Raw genomic sequence first — 21,218 nt, 5'->3', positions numbered from 1 at the left:
TCAGAGGACAGTCTCTCACTCCGCCACAGTCAGGTAGCCTGGGATCAGCGTTGTTTCCTTGAGTCATGCTGCTCCGCCTCACTAAAGGACATTTTTATCTTAATCATATTCATTTTTCTTTTCACGCTGAACAGTTGGTGTCTATGTTGCTTGTTCTCACACGGGTGAAGAAAGGAGCTGGTATGAAGGATATGTGAGCTACATATCAGGGGGGTTTATGATCACATATTACGAAACAAAGGGGTATAATTAAAATGACATTTCTTCTTATCAGAGAAGATCGCTTAAAAAACAAAAAAAGAAAAGAGGTTATCAGTCTATCATAAGTATGCACACATGTTTACGGGCTGTGACCATCGCTTTTAAGTTTGCTTTTCATGGGAACATTCCGAGAAGAGGTCGATTTAGAGGTTAAACGGGTAATAAAAGCTTGTTTGGGTTTCTGGGATGTCAGAGCTCTCATATTCAGAGTATCTCGCTGCAAACAGATGGTATCCGACAATTTCCTGTAGGAGTATCATCTGAACACCGTGATATCATGTGTTATCTCAATCAGGGTTCACGGATCCCCCACCACCTCCCACCTCTGGGGTCTTAAACAACAAGCTCGACTCGACATACTGTACGATTGATTTGCCTGAACATGTTGGCATTTTGCCTTAAAAAAAGAAAGAAAGAAAAAATGTCTTAGACAACCACCTTAATTATTTATTTTTGTAATCCCTGGTTGCCCCCCACGCATAAGAAGAAAAGGATATTCTTCTCTGTGGGAAAAAAAAAAAAAAAAAAAAAAACCTTCCCTCTTTTGCATGTGCGTAATAAGTTGCACGTCTGTATGCAAATAAGCGTCAACAATGAACTTAGTAAATGTCAGCACGTTTAAGGACCCCCACCTCCTCATTATTTCTGCGCCTTGAAGTTCATTGAAAAGCGACATTGTTTCTTTAAGGTTGCTCTTGCAGTCATCCGCGGGTCTGTCCATTGTTGGGGGAACAGAACGCGAGCTGAGATTGATATACGGGGGCCGAGACAAGTTACGCATATCATCAGCGGACCAGTTGCAGTGCAGACAGCAAGACAGTAGCCAACAAGTCCTTGAACGCATCCTTCCAGACATGGGTAAGAAACTTCACACACTAGAATCTACCTTTATTAGCTTGTAGTATGTTCTTATTATCAATTCTTTTCTTTATTGTATGTGATTGCACTGGGAGGGGGTGTGTGAGAGGGTATCAGAAGTTATTAAAGTGTGTGTGTTTTTTTGGTCAGTATAGAGGTCGGCTTCTCACCGGCTGATGCTCCACTGATATTATGAGATTTATTTCATGCTTGAGATGGCAGGGCTACTTTTCAGACGAGCCTTGTCGCATTTGCTTTCTCTCGCAATCCTTCTCAATTTTTATAGAGGCGATTTGGCCCCAGCTTTGCATTTTCTAGACGATTCCTACTGGGGTTTTCTTTTCATTTGGGTCACAATCAAAGAGACTGAGGGCCGCGGTGATTCAGAGTGCTGCTGCTGCTCTCATAATTGGCTAATTGGTTCAAGGTGTACCTGAAGGCAGGGCGGCTAGTAAAGGTTAGTATTAAAACTTGTGCTGATCTGCTGTTTGTTTATACTCGAGGTGCTCATAATTTTTTTCCAACCATAGCTGTATTTATTTATTTTGTTACTCTGCTTCTAAGAATTTCTTTTCGACCTCCGTCTTCTGTGCAAAACGCCACACTATATGAATGACATGTGATCAGTTTGCATGTCTGCTCATGCACAGCCACCCAACAAAGCTATGCGTTTGCTTAAAGAGCCATCTATTTGCCCCTCCTGCCATCTGTGTTTACTGTAATGGTACCAACTGCAGTCTGCCTGCTTCCATTGTGCATGCCTGTGTGGATGCATGTACACATTTACACAGTTGCATTGTTTGTTTATAGATTTGCTTTTTTTTCCCCCATCCTCTTCCAGCTCTGGCAGCTCCCCACCATCATTTTCTTGTTCCTGTGTCTTCTCAGTAGGAAGTCTGTCTACGTGAATGTGTTTGTGTATGTGTGTGTGCAAAGCACAGAGGTGCCTCTGGCCTTTGTTTGCTTGACATTGGTGGCCCTTGTACCGCCATGATGGTGTGGCACAAAGACTGTTGTCTCTCCAGTCACAAAAGCAGCCTCTCTTTCTGTTTCACTTTGTCTCTCCTCTGCGTCCTCCCTCTTTTCTCACACTCTCCATACCGGCTGGTGAATGGAGTAGGGGTGTGAGATGGGGTCAGAGCAGACACGTCCCCATGCCTTTGGCCCTTGGCATCCATTCAAACAGCACATGACTACTGGAGAGAATGCACAGACTTAATAAGTGAACTTGTGTGTTTACAGCTGCAGCTTGATCAATGCTGACATTTTATCTTTAAAAGGTTGCTTCAAGTTGGCTGTGTTTTTCTTTTATTTATTTTTTTTTACCCAGAGTATTATTTATTTACGTTTTCAGGCTGTCAAATTTTAAGATGTCTATCTCTGGGGTTTTCTGTTGCTGCCCAAGTTCAGCAGAATTTCGTGCTGTGTTCACGCCATGAAACGAGTTCCTCACACTCTGAGACAATAGCCTGTTTGTTATTTTTTTTTCCCCCAACTAAAGATATCTGTCATGAAAATTGTAGACAGTAGGTTTATATTTTACAAATTATCAAGGTTAACATCCTTTCTGGAGAAAGGACCTGCTGTTGGATATTTTTGGGCAAGACTCAGACCCAATGAACCTTTGGTTGCACGTTTTTAGATTAAAAGAATAATCAATAAACTGTCCTGTGGTTATAAACTGAGCTTTAAGCAGCACAAACAAAACAATCTATTTAACTTGTCTATCTCGGCGTGGAGGCAACAATCTCAAAACCAGAACAGATGCAATCAAAACTATCTGCATGGCACAAATTATGAGTTCAGTGAGAGTAATTTTAGTTGAAATGATCATTTTAAAGTTGTATTGCAATTTAATTTTCATTAACTGGAAAGGGTAAAAACAGATATTCCGTCTTTTTTGGGTTGGGGACATACAGTATATTCTTGTTTTAATTGTTTTTAATGGTGTGATTTTTTCCTTCTGCTGCTCATAATGTGCCTTGTTTTTCACGGTGCCGTGTGCCGCCCGCTAGGTTGCTATGACTGCTGTATGCGGTGTTTGGGTGGGGTGCCGTACTGCTCCCTTGTTGCCACACTTCTTTGCTTCTCCGGTATTGCCCTCTTCTGTGGTTGTGGGCACCAGGCGCTCACAGAGACAGAGAGACTCATCGAGACATACTTTGCACGTAACCTTCAAGACTACATAACCCTAGCCTACATGTAAGCAACACTTCCATCATTCAAATCTTGTTTAACCTGATCGTGGGACGTCTCGTGATTTCATCTTTATTTTGAAGGTTTAACCCTGCATTTCTTTAATGTTTACTTTTTCCTTTTCCACTCTTTCAGCATTCAGTATTTCCAGTATGTCATCTATGGTTTGGCCTCCTTTTTCTTCCTCTACTGCATTGTGCTGCTGGCTGAGGGCTTCTACACTACGAGCGCTGCAAAGCAAACCTTTGGCGAGTTCAGGAGCACCATGTGCGGCCGCTGCCTCAGCTCCTCGGTGAGAGGGCCCAGAGTGGGACAAGTAAAAGGATTGGAAAGATTGGATAGGATTAATACATATATCACTCCCTGGTGGGTGGTGAGCTGAAAAATCTTAAAGCTCCTAAAAAAAACCTTTGGGGATATGCAAAGATAAGCATTGAGCGAGTGTTTGAGTGGTCTAAGACTTGAGTGGTTGGAAGAGGAGGAAAAAAAGGGAGAGAGACGATAAGTACAACTAACCTGAAAAATAAGTGTGGCTACTAAGTGAGTCACTGCTCATAAAAACACTCTTAGATTACTTGTGTGCATCCATTTAATACGATAATGCACCGTAATGTGTGGCCTGCTCTCTCCTTGTGCAGTTTATAGTGATGACGTATGTACTTGCTGTACTCTGGCTGCTGGTGTTTGCCCTCTCCGCCTTGCCAGTGTACTTCTTCTACAACATGGATGCTACCTGCCACACTATTAATGTTCTGACTGACACCTCAGCAAGTATCAACCAGCTCTGTGTTGATGCAAGACAGTACGGTAAGAAGAACCCCCTTCATTACAATCAATGTTACTGGCTTCTCATGCTAATTCAGTTTACTTAAGGCATAAGTGTGGCGACACATGCATGTGATGACAGGACCCTATGGGCTAAGGTCTGGCCACCAGGTGCTCTCCCTTGAGCCCCCCCCAATGCCTAGCTCCAAGGTGGGTCCCCAGTAACCCTATCCCAAGTAGGGTAAACTGTTCCCTTGGTCTTCCTCTCACACTGGTCATCCTGGGCACCTCCTGGGTCATGTGTTCCAGACATGTCCTACTGGGAGGAGGCCCAAGGGTAGACCCAGGACACACTGGAGAGATTATATCTCTCAGCTGTGCTGGTAACAGCTCAGTGTACCCCCGGATAAGCTGGAGGAGATCGCTGGGGAGAGGGAGATCTGGGTTTCTCTGCTTAGGCTGCTGACCTTGTGACCCGGCCCCGGATAAGCTGAAAAAAATGGGTGGATGGAGTCTAAAACCACACCAGTAAATATTAAAAATAAAAAAAATAGGCCAGTTTAGTTTAATTTTGGCTAAAGTCCTGCCACAGATCAAGGATACCAGTAAACCAGCAGCATTAGTGGTAAAAGCTCTAAATTCTCTATTTTTTTGGACTTGCAATGCATAACTATGGGGACTCACTGTGATGTACACTTTAGTTAACAAAATATTAAAACTTGTTTTTGAATTGTGTATAAGATACAAATTTTTATAATTAGAGAAATTTTTATAATCAAGAATTGCCTAAAGCAGTCATTTAAAAATTAAAATGTACAAAAAAAAAAAAAAAGCCTTTGCTCATTTTCATATTCCACTGGACACGGCCAAAAAGAGCCCCATGTGCCTCTGGAGCTGCAGGTTCAAGACCTCTGCTCATGCCTTTCTGAATTATCCAAAGTCAACTGGTATAAGTCGCATGCTGTCAAATGACTTTAGTTAACTTGCAGATATATACATTTGGATATGTGACTCAGTGGTGACAAAACTTTTGCTGCGCACTGGCATATCGTGTCACAATCGTACTTTTCCCGCTCTTCCTCCTGACTCCTTACATCTTCTACTTTGGTCTCCTTAAAGGCCTAGTTTTTCAGTTTGTCATCTTCTAAAAATGTATTTACATCGTCACGCTACCCAAAGCTGGTCGAGACTTGTCTGCTGGCTTGATTGCACTCTGTCTCTATGGTACCCTTATTTGGTTTGCTAACATTTGAGAATAATTAGCACTAAATGCAAAGTGCTCCTGAGGTCATTGGGATCTCATTAGTTTTGCAGCAGTTCTGTCATATATCATAGTACTGATTAAATTAAAATCTCAGCAAGGCAAAGACACTGGAGGGAAAAGCCAGATGAAATCCTGAGGGGAACATCAATCTCTGTAGGCTACCAAGTTTCGAAGCAACTCGCGTGCCACTAAAAGACATCTTCCTAAAATCCCCAAAATGTCAACTTTCATTCATGCTCCGTAGGCTATGTTTGTACAGAATTTCATAGCAATCCAGCTAATGACTGTCAAGATATCAGCCCAGACTAAAAGTGTCGGCAGACCCACAGCACAACACTGCCATCCCTGGAGCCCCAGTGTGTGGCTAAAACACATTTGCCACACAATGAGGCACACTGTTGCGCTGGGTGATTTGTTCTTTCATTGCACCGTCCTGAGGGTTAAACACTCACTAGCACATCAAATGTGTATTAATCTGCAGCTGAAAATAGTCCCCAACACACACACACACACACGTACACACAAACACATGCGCTATTTACTACTGTTTGGGGGGGGAAGTTTGCTAAATTTTAAAGTGCCCGGTTGATTTAAGAGCCACAGACCACAAAAGTCAAAAAGGGTTTAGAATGAACTAAATCATCGGTTGTTTTGGCCTTTTCATGTAATTTTACGGACAATAAGAACAAACTACAATGATGCTGTCTTTTTGGCTGTAATTAAGAGGTTATTTTTGAGTAGATGAGTTAGATTTTTTTTTTCCTTTTTTCTTCCGATAGGACTCTTGCCGTGGAATGCAGTACCAGGGAAAGCTTGTGGCATGACCCTGTCCAATATTTGCAAGACAAGAGAGGTAAGTACTATAAAATAACTCTGCTGCGCTGCTGTCATGTTATACAATTTGACTGACGTGAAACAAATACAATATGTTGTATTCACTAACAAAAATCTCCCCCCTGCTAGTACCAAATGACCTATGACCTCTACATTGCTGCCTTTGCCGGCGCAGGCATCACACTCCTGGCTCTGGTGAGTGATTATGTTGCGGTCGAGGTCAGTCTGGCTGCAGTTCTGCAGTGTGGCAACATAACACTGCTCATGTGACTTCAGTGACGTTCCAAGTGTAGGCGACGAGGCATCTCAGGCCTCCATGACTGATGACTTTTGTACTATTGCTCTCTGTTCCTCTTTGTCAGCTGATGCAAACATCATAATAATGCTGTAATGTCTGGTGTTCCAGCCATGCAAGCAAATTGTGCAGCCATTATACTCACATGCTTCATTACAGAAGCTGTTATGTGGATGGCATCAGCTATCAAATTAAAGTCACTGTTGTGGATTTTTCTTCTGTTGGCTTGTTTTCTGATTCCTCTTGTCTCTGCTTGTCTTTTCATAGCTGACCTATACTGTGTCAACCACCTATAACTTTGCGGTTCTGCGGTATCTGGGGAGAAAGGGCATAGGTGCACGGTGTTAGGACCCAGCTTCCTGTCTTTTTGTGGCACAGCTTCACCACCAACAAAGGAGTTTAAATCGATGGAAACTCTTCTCTTCCTTTATGTGATCTGCACAGAACCACGTCTGGTCCTGGACTTTTTTTTTTTTTAAACCTGTTTATATTTTTACTTTTTTTGGCATTCAGAAGTTGTTTTTTTTTCTTATGTTTTTTCTTTTTTTTTTAATGGGTGTAATTTCTGTTTTGAAACCTTACTTTCATTCTTTTCGATGTGTTTCAATTTTTGCCAAACTATTTGTGAATTATGGTTCTTGTCACTTGCCAAGTTAAATGTCTGAAATGAATTTCTGCCTCCTGCTGTACTCACAAATAACACACCATTAACAAATTAGCATATGTATTAAATGTCCACTAATTTGCAAGATGTGCAGGTAGGTTGCAGCTGTTATGAAGAATTGGGGATTAGAGGTTACTGTGACTACCAACCATCACATCTGGCTGCCATGGTAGCAGACAAGCATGCGCGTGCTGTCCCACGCTGACCTCCCGGACTTTTCTCACGGACTGGAAAAAAGCCTCAACAATGGAGTCATGCCCGTTTTAAAAGCTAGCCAATAAGGAGCCAGTTCTGGGGCCACCTGCACTATTACTCTCTGCCAGGGGTTATATTACATGTCAAGGGAGAGGGTCCTCTGGACAAAGAGAGGGTTAGACCTCTCCAGAGCCTTAGTGCAGCTCTTCTGGGACAGCAACTACACACACACCTCCACATGCTGCTGCATGACCCCCACCTCCTCTTCTAAAATGGATTCAGAGTGAGGGGACAAAGGGAATCTTATTTTGAATAGTTTCTTACTGACAAAGGGCCATTTTGTTTTTGTTTAGATCTAGTGAGGTCTGAAATTGTTTCTCATAATGTTGAGATTGCAGAAGCACTAGGTGCTTATACTTGAAGTAACCTCGTGATATAAAACCTAAACTGCTTTGTTGAGGTGCGATACCCCCTGCTGGTAATGTTTGGCTGAGGTACTTAAATAGAAAAAGGACAGCTTTGTTTTGTGTCTAATTCTTTAGGGATTTTATTGTAGTTATTGTATAACACACTGTTTTTACTTAATGTAGCTGAATTTAATTTGCTTTGTTTTTTTAGATTTGGATATTCCTAAAAAAAAAAAAACTTGCAACCTAAGAATTAGATTTTAGTGGAAGCTTGGCATTGCTTCTGATATTGAATTTGTCAGGTTGCAGCAGGGTTTTTTTTTCCAGATGTTGGTAATATTTAATAAAAAAATGCTTTGAACTGTTTGTACAGATGGCCTCTGAAAACATTTGTTTGTAGTCTTTGTGAAACCTCAGTGTCTAGTGTATTACCAGAATATACTGGCGCTTGCTCCTTGGCTTTTTGCCACTTCAAGAGGCCAAGGTGTTTTGTAAGGTGTTTTGTATTCTCTCCTCCTGTGTCCACAGGTGCACTGTTCCCTTCACTTGGCTGTGTACCAGGTGTACCTGAAGATGCTAAGGCACAGGGCGAAAGAGGAGAAGAGAGGCTATGACCTGTATAGGAGACTGCGGAGAGACAGAGGAGAGATCCTGTGCTCTCCATACTCTGAAAACAACCAGAGTGACAGCTCGTGACAGGACTTTCCCGTTTTGCTGCCGGAGCGTTCCAAAACAACGCAACACCAGAGTGCATCAACAAATTTCACCCTTTTGTAAAGTGATCTAATTTAATAGTATCATAATAGTTAATTTCAGATGTTGAGAGATGATACAAAAAGAGTTTTTTTTTTTTTTGTTAACTAAGCAGCTCCATATTTTTTTCCTTATTTCACATATTGTGCTGCATGTGACTAATTGCCACAAATTATGTACTTTTTCTCATTTCCTTAAAAAAAAAACCAAAAAAAAAACTTGAAGGTGAACATGAGGATTTTCTTTCCTGCCCTGATTTGATTTCACAATATGCAGTGCATGCTTGATATCCTTCTAATGAAGGGAAAATAAAAATGCAACACATGCTTTGATTTTTGTTTTTTAATGAAGAGGAACACTGTTCGCCACCTCTTAAGTTCCCACACATACTTAGTCATTCAATGACACTCAAGGTTTTATGAGCTGAAATTCAAATAAGGCACATTTTGGGGTTAAACCCAAAGACCGGTTTCACTTGGGATCTTGCTGAGAAAGCTAAATGCTTCATTTTCACAATGTTTCTTATCACTTCAGATGATTGGGTTTTTTTTTGGTTTGTTTTTTAAGTGAAGTAGCTACTGCTAAAGGGGAACCAATCTATATTTCAGTGACCCATTTATAGTGATAAAAACAGTTTAGGTTTTGTTTTTAAAATTTAAAAACACTCGTGGATTTTTAAGGTATATGCACAAGGGAAGAAAAAAAAAAAGGTCTCCACTTGGTAGGTTGTATGATTTATTTGTAGCCAAGCACTGTAGCGCATTCACGACAGCCTTGTCCTCAGCAGAGCAATAAGAGGAGTAAGGTAAGTTTTCCATTATAGTACCACATAATCAAGATGAACAGACTTAACTTTCACACAGTTTAACTCGTACTCCCCGGCTGAGCACTGAGGGGAACGGATGTTAGGCGACATTTTGTACATTACTATAAAATGAATACATTTTACATAAGCTGTTAATATGGACAAGCCCACAAAAAATAACTCCGCTTTTACATTCAATAATATTACAGCAACAGTAAAAAATACATTAGACAGGCCTGCAGTGATACAGCAGATGGTATCATGAGAGCAACATACTGTAGGTCATAAATATTGGATTCTCAGGCATGTCAGATTTCAGGTATACACTGTGGTAAGCTACACTGTTGAAACAGGATCAAAACAAACTGTATTGTAAGAAGACGACATTTGTCTCATTAAGGAAACATTAACGCTAATGATAAGCAAACAGCCCTCATTTCTGCTTTGAATTAATGTAGACTACCAGCCGGATCTTAAAAGCCCTACTCACTTCACAGTTAGAAAAAAAAAATCTAGTACTCAAACACACAACCATGTGCACAAGCTGTTATCAGCCTACATTTCCAAAGAAGCATATAATACATATAATACGACAGTACCTGATTAGATTCGGTGCACTCTGAAAGTGAAGCGCTTGTAATGCTCATCATTAGCCTGCACGCTGACTGAAATATGACTCAATTTGACTTGGAAGGTAAACAATGTGATCTCAGGCTGACGGACGACACGAGACCACCAATGTAACAGCAACTGTTAGGCGAGCATGGAGCTATAATGAGAACTTGTGCATCTATAAAAGAAGAAATATTTCATCCGATTTGTTGCTTTAGAAGATGCAGTATGAAACACTATTCCAAGATCAAAAGAATAACAATACATTTAAGATGTTAAATTCATTCTGAAGAATTGAAGCTATATTACTGTTTTAAACTAGAGAAGCAAACCCTTCAGGCAAACAGCAGTAAAGCCAGTAAAGTCAACAGTACCTGTGGCACTAAATACTGTAAGAATTAATATGGGAGCGCACAATCCATGAGGTCAGGCTATTCACTTTCAGCTAAGACCTTTAATAACTGGACTGACAGCAAAAAGCATGTCACACATTGGTAAAACACAGGAGCCCCTCAGAACAGGCAAAGCTAAAATACTGGAATATTAAGGCCTACTACACAATTCACAAGGCAGGCACAGGATTACAAAAGGTGCCATTAATATTTATAACACCTTCTACTCATCAGGATAAGTGACTTTAATCTGTACCTGATCAAAACACTGAAGCCCAAGTTTGTTAGACAAAAATGTAAAAGAAGAACAAAAAAAAAAACACTTTGAAGGACAGAAATGTGCTTCACAGAGAAATAAACACTTTCACCAGTAGTACTACTTCTGAGTTTTGACCCCCCCCCCCAAAAAAAACTGACCTTAACTTGCTTAGTAAACGTACATAAATTACAAGAAATAAAAATAATAATGCCTGATTCCCTGACACATCCAGCTACAATGCAGCGCAGTGGAAGAAAACATCATTAATTGAATAAGGGTACCACAATTGTTCGCACCAATGCTCACATTCGAAACAGCAAAATTAAAGCTTACAATTCCCTTGTCACTGAAGACAAACAAGGTCATCTTCCTTGTGAGTGCAGCAATCGTTTAAATAACCCGTGGCTTCAGTGCTGTTATCTCGCTGATGTGGGGAGTTCTGAAGCTCAATATTTGCCTGTACTGGGAACGCTGTCATTCACAGACAGTCTGTGTCAAGAAAATACATTAGCTCTCCAACAACTGTCGACACATCTCATAAAATGAGATTTTTTTCATGAACAGAAAGTGGAGCAGTTACTAGAGCTACTGTATGTTAAGCTGTATTTCCACCTCAGCCTTTCTTGTGATGAAGATTTTCCCTCAGACTATTATTAGTCTTTTTCCACCGCAGTCTCAAGGGTTGGCTGTTTTTTTTAAAAACATATGTGACTATCTAAAAACATACTGACCATGCTACATTGGCTGCCTCTGTCCCTCTCCTTTGCACTCTGTGTCAGTGGTGTAGGTCTGTCTGTTTGATAGGTACACACACACACACACACACACACACACACACACACACACACACACACACACACACACACACACACACACAAAGTGGTCACAGTGGACAACATGAAACCTGCTCAAACTCTGGTATAGGCCACTTCCCACAGGGTGGTTTAGGGGTGAGAGCGTTTCTAATCGTACAAATTCACCGGCAACGTTTCTTCTACTTATTCACTCCAGTGTTTCCCACACAGAATTTAATTAGACAGTTGCCAAGTTACATTTAGCTTTTTTTTTTCTCATCTTTCTGAGAATTATGCCATATTTGATCAATTTACTAGCTGACAGTGGCCTCGCTCTTTTATTTAAATTTTAGCTGCTGCTAATCAGCTAGCCCCAGCCCCTCCAATCCTGTGTTCTCCCCATCAGCAGGCTGAAAGGTCACGATAATTTCTCATCTGGTGGACTGACTCCAGTCTTGGGCTGCATCTGACTTTTTCTGTTCTGCTCTGTAGATGTGCAGTAAGCCACAAGACCACTAACAAGAAGCTGCAGCAGGTGGAGAACAGTTTCACATGTCACTATGCTCAGCTCACCAAAGGTGGAGAGAACACAGACAACCGTCCCCAGATGCAGTTCCAGGGAGGTGAACATCTGCAGCACGAGAGACTCAGTGGACAGACAGCTGAATTGATGCGTTATTTATTTCTCACAAAGTACACTCAACAAAAATATAAATGCACAAACCCAAAAGGTTAAGTTAAAATGACCTATCCCTTAACATGCCCACGCACTCCAGGAGGAATAGGACAAACTCCCACTGGCCACTATTGACAATCTGGTGATTACTATGCACCACAGATGCGTGAACGGTGGACACACTCGATACTGAGTGCTGTGAACTCTGATCGCTGACCACGCTGTGTTCACTCTGTGATAACACACTGACTGTTGAATAAAGATCTGAAACAGTTTTCTATTGAAGCCTGAAATGATACTGAGTGTATACACAAATTGTTGTGCTTATACATTGTTGATTATTTTCGAGATGAAATAGAGACCGTTCCGTATTTTTATATTTTGGTTGAGTGTACTTGGCAATTAAGAGTTAGAGGAGCACATTATATATGATTCTGTTTAATGTCATTTAAGAAAATGTGGGTGTGCATTATTTCTGGGCACATGTACAAATGCACCCCTGGTACCATCACATTTAGAGTCTAAATGTGGGGGAAATGCTGCACTCTAGCTTACTCGACCACAGCTGCTCTCTCCATAATTTTTTTTTTTTTTTGGATAAACCAGGCATGAGGAACCAACTTTGAGAGATGTGCTTAACAACAGTAATCTCTGAGGTAAGCCTTAAAGTAAGCTAAATTAAGTTGGCAAGTAGGCTATCAGCCAAAAATATTTAGTGCTGCTAACATTATTAACACAGTTTCTAAACTTTGAGAAAGCACTAGTGCTCAAACAGGGGCTTTTTGGAGGTAAAATATGTCACAGAGAATTTAATCTAGACCTTTGTCCCTTTGGTGGAAACACACAAGACTCCTTTCAAAGGCTCCGAGTCCCTTGTAAAAGTTCCTACGGTGGAAACACAGCTTTACTGAGCAAAAGGGAGCGCATTCTCTTCAAAAGGGAACCGGTATATTCTTTCTTCCACTGAATTAATGTAAAATTATATTATTTTGATTAAAGTTAATCCCTTAAAAGCACTAGCTGCTACAGTCCCTGCACAAGGAAAGTTGAAGCTGGGAATAAATATTTGTGCCATACCACTAGCAGCACAGATAGTAGGTGTGCCTGTACCTTTGTAGAAGCAGTAATGTAACATTCGAGAAACCAGCAGAATTCTTCACACACCTCCTCAGAGCAGGTGTATGTTCATATTATCTTCAGGGGATACTGCAGTCAGTACCTTGTACCTACAGTACATGTACCATAAACAATATATGACTGGCTCTTACAACTACCACAGGCAAGTTTCAACAAGAGGGATTAACACAAGGTGGATTCACACCCACGCAATCAGCAGCAAGACGCTCTTGAGGTTTTGCGGTTGCCATGTAGATCAATAGTACTACTCAAGAGTGTGTGGTCAATCTGGTCCTCAGCAGCCAGAACCTCCCTGACAGCTGCCTCAAACGCAGCAGTGACATTAGTGTCATCTTTAGCACTGGTCTCAAAGTAAGGACAGCAGCCGTTCTCTTCACACCAGGCCCGTGCTTCATCTTCCCCAACCTCCCTCTGCTCCATGTCTATCTTGTTGCCCAGTACAACAAAAGGAAAGCGCTCGGGGTCTTTGACATCAGAGTAGTACATGAACTCCTTCTTCCAGCTGCCCAGGTTCTGAAAGCTTTGCAGGTCGTTCACAGCAAATGTGAGCAGGCAGCAGTCGGCGCCCCGGTAGAAGGGTGTGCGTAGTGACTTGAAGCGCTCCTGACCTGCTGTGTCCCAGATTTGAAGAGTGACAAGGCGTCCATCCACCTCCAAGTCCCGGTTAAGGAACTCCACACCAATGGTGTGGAAGGACTGGGAGTCGAAACGGTCTGTGACGTAGCGGTTCATCAAGGAAGACTTGCCCACTCCACCATCTCCCAGCAGGATTACTTTGAGCAGCAGATTCTTCCCACTCATCATGCCACCCACCCAGATAGGCCTCCTCACAGGGTTAAAGGCCTCCCCACCTGGTGGTAGACCAGGGTGAACTTAACCTGGAAACAGGAAAAGTACAAAAGAGAAGTGGAAATTATTGCTGGTCAACGGGAAATGAAAGATAATGACTTCTCAGAAAACATTTAAAACCCAAACCAGTCTGCTGGTTTGTCTCTGCTGATGATTCAGCATAGAGTAATTAGAGGAAAAGCCAGCAGCCACAGCATCACTGTTATAACATGAAGTAAACCCTTCTGCATAATTAAAGCCACATGAAAGATGTGTAATGGCTGACTAGCTTCAGGGACAGAATGACGGGGTGAAGGACCGAGATGCATGCCAAAGGTCTCTGGCATAGAAAAATACAAGGCAGCGGTCAACACTATTGTTTACGACACGAGGCTATAATCCGGACTCACGATGGTCCACACATTATGCACTAAAGTGAACAGATGTCAACTACAGATTGGGACATCAACATTAAAGATTTAAGAAAACATTACGTTTTGTGGCACATTTAGAGAAAACCTCTGCGCCACAACAACAGGTTGACCATAAAGCCGATCTGGACACCACCACTGCACCTGCGCAAACCACAAACGCGTACCAGCTTGTCAAGACTGTGGCTATTAGAAAAGCAACTCTGATTGAACTCTTCTGTAGATGCTGGTTGTGAAACTGTCCGCAAAGTGCTTCACAGCAGAAGTTAACTAGGAACCGAAACAGGCAAGACTCCTAAATGCCGTCATACGAGACAGTAAAAGCGGTTATGCTGTTGTGTAGCTGGTTTAGCAACCCTCCCACCAAACTAGCAAGCTAGCCGACTAGTCTGATGCCTTGTTGACATTCCATCCCGGTCAGGCTAACCATTAGCTCCAGTTTATACGCGGCTTAAAGCAGTTTTTTTTTTTTTTAAAACGATGCAGTTACCAGCGCCGGCTGTCGCAGCGGCACGGTGTTTCTACAACTGAATGCATCTGGTATTAAGAGTTATTTCTACTTACCCTGTTTCTGATAGTTAACAGTGCGCGACTGTCCCGCTACCCCACATCTCACTGAGATTGAGTGTCGTGACGTGCGCGCCCCATCGCGGACCTGCACGTGCACAGCGCCCAAACAAAGTGGGGTCCTAAAGCCCGCAAAATGAACGGGACTCCCGAGCTGTAAACAAAGATACTGCTGTCGCACCAAAAAGTGATTTCCGATGTATCTATGTGTTTTGTCTTGTTTTTTATGTGTAATATATTTGCTTATATTGGTAAATAGACTGTAGTGAACAGGATTTATGAAGGGGTTCTATACAAAATAAAGACATGACCGGTTTTGCAAGTATCTTTATGAATGTGTTGTTGTGTTGTACCTACATTATAATTATCAATCCAATCATTTTTGGCCACTTAAAATATCTTTATAAAACTTGATGTTATATATTTTTGCTATTTTTGCAGCCAGATCTTTCTTGAAAGTGCGACAGGCTGGCTGGAATAGGATAAGTGGAAGTAAATGGATGGATGGATGGATGGATGGATGGATGGATGGATGGATGGATGGATGGATTTCATTGTGAATAAAAGCTGCATTTATGAAAAATGTATGCAAATTTCAGTACATCTTAGTATCTGTTACCTCCTTTTTCCTCAATGAAATCATGCAGTCCAGCTGGTTGGACAAGTTTTTGTAAAAACCAGTAACCCATGTTGGCCAAGCATGATTGATTGACACTCCAGGGAGCTCTTGGTGTTGTCAGAAATGTTTGAACCACTGTGGTATCCTTCTCTCATTCACATAAATGTTAAATTTGGATTGGTCAATAAATATGAACCTTTTTTTTTCCATTTTGAAACCCACACAAAGAACTGGACTTTATTTCCTTTCTTGAGCAGTGGTTTTAGTGGCCATTACTCATCCTCTGAGATCACTACTAAACAGCCTTCTTTTGAAGTGGCCTTTCTGTCTCTTAGTAAACAAAATCAGATGCACTGTCCCTTAGGTCTGCCTGATGTTACTCTGAATGCAGTTTCATCATGGCGCTGACCTTCTTAGAGGGTAACTCCTAAGAAACTTTGTCTAGCCATAATGTAACACTGACTTCTGGCACTTTAACTTACACAAAAAACTCAGAACTGAGCTATAATGTAAGACTGATATGATTTTTGCAAAAAAAAAAAAAAAAATTGAATTATTAGTTCCCTTTTCTCTCCCTTGGTGGACCTTACAAAAACTGCTCATTTCACTGTCTTCACTGCTGACCTCTAAATAGGCATTAAATTCCCACATCGTGCCTGTAAAAACGGAAAACTGGACCTTGATTGATTCCCCACCTCATTCTAACGTTGCAAATTCATCTTTTACAAGCAAGTTTTAAATTCTGGTTTAATGTGTTCACAGAGAAATTTCTCACTTTAGCAGAGAATATGAAGGCAGCCTGCAGTGTCAAGCTTTGTGCATACGTCCTTTTGCACAGTCAGGCTCAGACCTCGAAGAAGAAAAAATAGCAAAAATGCTTTTTTTTCAGTTGAGAAAACAACTGTCTACAAATTGTGGAACCGTTTCAGAATGATGTTCCTCAAGTAAAATTGTGAAGACTTTGAATATCACATCATCTATATGGTACACACAATCATCAAAAGATTCAGAGAATCTGGAGAAATCTCTGTGCACAAGGGGCAAGGCTGAAAATCATTATTGGATACCTGTGATCTTCAGGGCTTCAGGCAGCAATGCATTAAAAACAGGCATGATTCTGTCAAGGACATCACTGAATGGGCTCAGGAACACTTCCAGGTGTTCACAATGCCATCCACAAATGCAGGTCAAAGCTCTATCATGAAAAGTAGAAGACATATGTGAATATGATCCAGAAACACCGCCATCTTCTCTGGGCCAAAACTCAGGCCAAAGCTTGGAGCATAATGAAATGAAAAAATACAACACACAAGACCCAGAGCTGTTGAGCAGCTAGAATCCAATACCAGACAAGGATGGGACAACCTTCCTCTTCCAAAAGTCCAGCAGCTGGTCTCAGACATGATCCCAGACATTTACAGCTGTTGTTTTGGAATGGAGGTTGTATTATTTCATGACATCATTAGTTGGTTTGTGTTATTATTTTTGTTGGTGATGTTTGCTTTTTGAATGACTTTTGTATTTGCTTTTAATTCATGTTAAGGAGAGTTTTTCTTTCAATCTGAAATGCATATAATGTATATTTATGCTGGTTTGCATTTTTATAGTTCACGAAAATTAAAAATAATAATATCTAAAAAGATATAGGCCTATTTTGAATATAATATAAATGCATTAAATTGTAGTACTTTGTGGCAAAAATCCTTCAAGATCAGAATGAGTCCAAACTGAACACGAAGTAAACTTGCTGCTGTCGCTGTCTGTGGGTGACCGAGTCCCATTCCCAGGCTGTAGGTGGCGCTACAATGGAGTTAGTTTGCGACCCAAAGAAGAAGAAAATCAGGACTGGAAATAAAAATTCAGCCGTTAACTGATGTTAGGGGATATTTCGGTAGCCACGCTCATTAAAGCAGGCTTTTATGAAAAGTAGCTTTATTTGTTTTATTTTGTAAGATAGGAAAAATCACTTTAATGCGTTTCCTGCGGAGAACATGGTAGGAAACAGCGTGAATGCTCTGCTATTTCTCCATGCTATGAAAACACTGACACCATAGAGTAAGTCGCTGGATTGTTTGCGTTGCGAAATGAGTTACAACTGCGTTCACAGAGCAAAAAGACTCACAACTACTATTATAGACAGTATTTTTTTAACGAGTGTCTTTGTTCATTTCACCCCTGCAGATGGCGGATAGGAGTAGGCTGCTCCCCTGTGTGTGTCTGGGGCTTTTCGGGGTCCTGTGCTGGGTCTGGGTCTCCTTTGCCTCCTTTCCGGATGACCAGCTGCTTCCCCTGGAGGTCTTGGATGCAGCTGATCGAGGAGCCTTTCAGCCTCAGAGTGCTCTGTCAGAGATGGAGTTTGCCTCCGTCGTTTCATACAGGGGACCAGGGAACACCGACCGTCGCAGTAACAAGGAGCTCCCCATTCTCCTCTGGTGGAGCGGTGGGCTGTTCCCACATTTTCCTGGCGACACTGAGCGCATCGACTGTGCCACGTCCTCCTGCCTGGCCACAAGCAATCGTAAGGTACCCGAGATACTTAACCTCCTAAATACCTTTCATGAATCTCCTGGCTGAGACAGATGGAAGATGCATGCACACATTAATAATAATTAGTTTCTCAGGTTGCTCTGGAACTTATCTTGGGTTTGATCTTGAAAGGTGCAGCTTTACAAACGGACAACATCCATCATCTTTTATGGGACAGACTTCCGGGCATATGAGGCACCTCTCCCTCGTCTCCGCCACCAGACCTGGGCACTGTTCCACGAAGAGTCACCTATGAATAACTATGTCCTCTCTCATGGGCCAGGAATCCGGCTGTTCAATTACACCGCCACATTTCGCAGGGAGTCAGACTACCCCCTGACCCTCCAGTGGCTTCCTTCTTTGGAGTACTTGCTGGAGCCTGTAGCTGTGTCCTTGGAAGAGAAGAACCGCCTGAGGAGGGAGGGCCTGGCTCCAGTGCTCTACATGCAGTCTCACTGTGATGTACCATCAGACAGGGACAGATATGTAAAGGAACTCATGAAGTACATTAAGGTACAATTTCACTATAGTAACTATAGTGAAAAAGATTTTCCAGTTACAAAATAATTGTTGTATTTATTTATGGAATTGTTTTGTAGTCCTTTTATTAATGGCATCTGGTATCATTTGAAAGAAAGGTGTATGGTTTTGTTTTCTGTTTCACACAAATGTCAGTATAGTTTCTTATCTCCTCTTATTTTGAACCCTGCAAGTAAAATAAGTACGTGCTGCACAGTAGATAAAAATCACTAATCATTGTGCTTTCAATTGCAGTAACAAATGTGTAAATGATTTGTAACTATAATGCTCAGTGGAGTATTTGTTAATTTCGATCAGCATTTCCAGCATTAGAGTCAGGGTTTCACATAGCCCTTTAAATCTGTCATTGTTTTATGATTAATCTCTTCCCAGATACGGCCTAACTGTGTCCTCCAGCTTTCTCATTCTCCACACATTGTCCCTCTGTAGGTCGATTCTTATGGGAAATGCTTGAACAACAAGCCCCTACCAGAATATCTGGAGGACACAGCCACTGCTACTGGTGAAGAACCCAAATTCATGAGTTATGTTGCACGCTACAAGTTCCACCTGGCCCTAGAGAATGGCCTGTGTCCAGATTACATGACTGAGAAGCTGTGGCGGCCTCTCCACCAGGGATGCGTGCCCGTTTATCGAGGCTCCCCCGTGGTGGCGGACTGGATGCCCAACGACCACTCGGCGATCATCATAGATGACTTCCCCTCACCCAAAGCTCTCGCTGACTTTCTCATAGGTCTAGATGAGAATGATCATGAATATGCTAAATATTTAGAATTCAAGAATCCCAGCCGGATCACTAATACGCGTTTGCTAGAAGCACTGGAGACCCGTGAGTGGGGGGTTAATGACATGAGTAAACCCAACTACTTGAATGGATTTGAATGTTATGTGTGTGACCAGGAGAATGCACGATTAGCAGCAGAGCGAGCATACAAGAAGGCCCCTAAGACGAACCGACCTCCTCAGCCTAAAATGGCCAGTAACTCTCACATGGGATGCCCACTCCCCAGCCCGGGCTATGGCGAGGCCCAGGACTTACCTTCAGATGATGGGTGAGTTTGTCTTAAATGAATCACTGCACCAGGTGTGAGAAGTTTGTTTTGTTTTTTTCTCTCTACTGAAATGTGAATAATAATATCCTGCAGGGAGAGAAATCAGTCTGTTTTAATAGTCTAATTAAAATATCCTCTGTGATGAGCCTAATCTGTTTGTTTATCTGTCCACAGATGGTTGCAAATATGGCCTCAGGATTACTGGCAGAGCCTCGACCAAGCAGAGGGGCTGGAGTCTCTGATAAGACACAACGAGTCAGACCCTTCTCTGCTGTGGAAGCACATCCAAAACATTGCTGTGAGCAGAGCCAGAGGAAAACAGTGACACGGGACTCAAAACAAACAGAGGATGGAGTCCGTCCAGGATTATAGGGGTGTCCCAGATTATGCATCCCCTCTTGTTTAAATGAGGGAATGAAGCAGACATTGCTCATAGTTTTGCAGCTGAGCCAAAACCCCCTTTTACCCCTGTGAGTAGTTGAGTTATACTGAAACAAATTTTGCTATTCTATTCAGCTGACATTAAACTTTACCTTCATCCCATGCTCAGTAATGGGAAAATAATGTTGTAGACTGTTACATGCTAATATTTTCAACTTGTTTTATCACCGTAACTGAGATTCCATTATATTGCCTATAGTTAGCATTAACTACCTGAAGGACCATTGTTCCAGATGGGTACATTCTCATGGGATGCAGCTTTTCATTGGACTGGGGCAGAGCCAAAGACTTGTCTTCTGTGCCACGGGAGCTCTGCCTAACTGTGTGTGAAGACCATCAAGACAGTAGCCAAACGACTGCATTAGCTTCTTCACAGTTACTCAGCAGGTAGCTGATGGTTATTAGTGAAAGTCCCATTTACGTGCAAAGGTATTGTGACTATGCAAGAAAAATATTTCACCAAGCAGAGGAGAGAGGCGAATGTAATTTTAGTACAACTTTGCAGTGGGACGTCACCGCTGTATTTGCAACAGTCGTTCTCAGGATCAGCTCAGCTCGGAACAACTCTGAATCTTTGTGTTTGAATATCATATTTTCTGTTACGTCACGGTAGGACCATGTGCAATAATTTGTAGTCATTCTTTTCTAGAACATTCTTGAGACTCACGTGTCTGCTAGCAAACTACTTTTATATGATGTGTTTACACCAGAATTATAGAAATCATTTTTATTTTATTTTGCTAACAAAGCATCATACATGCAAACACAATATTTTGTATCAAGAAGAGCAAAATAAGTAAACATTTTGTAACCAAGTTCTTTTTGTTGCTAAATTCTTAAATCCCACTTACCAATATTAGTCTGTTCACATCAATGTGTCATGTTGGACAGACATATCCTTCATAATAAACTGATAAAACTTTCACCACCATCAAAACACAACACATTTAAAATATACCATCATCAAGCCTAAGTAATCATAATTGCTGGCCACTTCAAACAATATTAATGAGTTCAAACAAACACAGTCCAAACTTTGAAAAAGAG

At 41.6% G+C, this 21,218-nt stretch overlaps 3 protein-coding genes across 5 annotated transcripts; 2 read left to right on the top strand and 1 right to left on the bottom strand.

The window, feature by feature from the left end:
• The first annotated feature begins 914 nt into the window (after positions 1-914).
• Positions 915-8,790, top strand: plp1a (proteolipid protein 1a). Of its 2 annotated transcripts, none has more exons than XM_030739690.1 (7): positions 915-1,119; positions 3,135-3,321; positions 3,451-3,607; positions 3,954-4,122; positions 6,124-6,197; positions 6,308-6,373; positions 8,268-8,790. In XM_030739690.1, the coding sequence occupies exons 1-7, from the start codon at positions 1,116-1,118 to the stop codon at positions 8,433-8,435; spliced, it is 825 nt and encodes a 274-aa protein (XP_030595550.1). In that variant the 5' UTR covers positions 915-1,115; the 3' UTR covers positions 8,436-8,790. The 2 variants fall into 2 exon arrangements, with proteins under 2 accessions (XP_030595550.1, XP_030595551.1); XM_030739691.1 differs by lacking the exon at positions 8,268-8,790 and adding an exon at positions 6,741-8,111.
• A 424-nt stretch (positions 8,791-9,214) lies between these two features.
• On the bottom strand, positions 9,215-15,075 carry rab9b (RAB9B, member RAS oncogene family). The gene is made up of 2 exons (XM_030739655.1): positions 14,991-15,075; positions 9,215-14,045 (listed from the first exon to the last, which is right to left on the bottom strand). The coding sequence occupies exon 2, from the start codon at positions 13,969-13,971 to the stop codon at positions 13,360-13,362; it is 612 nt and encodes a 203-aa protein (XP_030595515.1). The 5' UTR covers positions 13,972-14,045; positions 14,991-15,075; the 3' UTR covers positions 9,215-13,359.
• A 2,359-nt stretch (positions 15,076-17,434) lies between these two features.
• Positions 17,435-20,922, top strand: pofut4 (protein O-fucosyltransferase 4). Of its 2 annotated transcripts, none has more exons than XM_030739030.1 (5): positions 17,435-17,667; positions 17,794-18,135; positions 18,277-18,651; positions 19,108-19,730; positions 19,905-20,922. In XM_030739030.1, exons 2-5 carry the CDS (start codon positions 17,794-17,796, stop codon positions 20,053-20,055), a joined length of 1,491 nt encoding a protein of 496 aa, XP_030594890.1. In that variant the 5' UTR covers positions 17,435-17,667; the 3' UTR covers positions 20,056-20,922. The 2 variants fall into 2 exon arrangements, with proteins under 2 accessions (XP_030594890.1, XP_030594889.1); XM_030739029.1 differs by having other exon boundaries at positions 18,271-18,651.
• The last annotated feature ends 296 nt before the right edge of the window (positions 20,923-21,218 follow it).

Source organism: Archocentrus centrarchus, chromosome 10 (genome assembly GCF_007364275.1).
Source record: "Archocentrus centrarchus isolate MPI-CPG fArcCen1 chromosome 10, fArcCen1, whole genome shotgun sequence".
NCBI lineage: Eukaryota > Metazoa > Chordata > Actinopteri > Cichliformes > Cichlidae > Archocentrus > Archocentrus centrarchus.
The sequence above is the reverse complement of the archived record's forward strand: the minus strand, read 5'-3'. Positions and strand labels throughout refer to the sequence as shown.

Excerpts from the sequence above, each read along its gene's own strand:
- plp1a (XM_030739690.1), top strand. Across the intron at positions 6,198-6,307 it reads ATATTTGCAAGACAAGAGAG|TACCAAATGACCTATGACCT; the intron begins GTAAGTACTATA and ends CCCCCCTGCTAG. Across the intron at positions 6,374-8,267 it reads GCATCACACTCCTGGCTCTG|GTGCACTGTTCCCTTCACTT; the intron begins GTGAGTGATTAT and ends CTGTGTCCACAG.
- rab9b (XM_030739655.1), bottom strand. The coding sequence starts at position 13,971 with ATGATGAGTGGGAAGAATCTGCTGCTCAAAGTAATCCTGCTGGGAGAT.
- pofut4 (XM_030739029.1), top strand. The coding sequence starts at position 17,794 with ATGGCGGATAGGAGTAGGCTGCTCCCCTGTGTGTGTCTGGGGCTTTTC. Across the intron at positions 18,652-19,107 it reads AACTCATGAAGTACATTAAG|GTCGATTCTTATGGGAAATG; the intron begins GTACAATTTCAC and ends GTCCCTCTGTAG. Across the intron at positions 19,731-19,904 it reads GACTTACCTTCAGATGATGG|ATGGTTGCAAATATGGCCTC; the intron begins GTGAGTTTGTCT and ends ATCTGTCCACAG.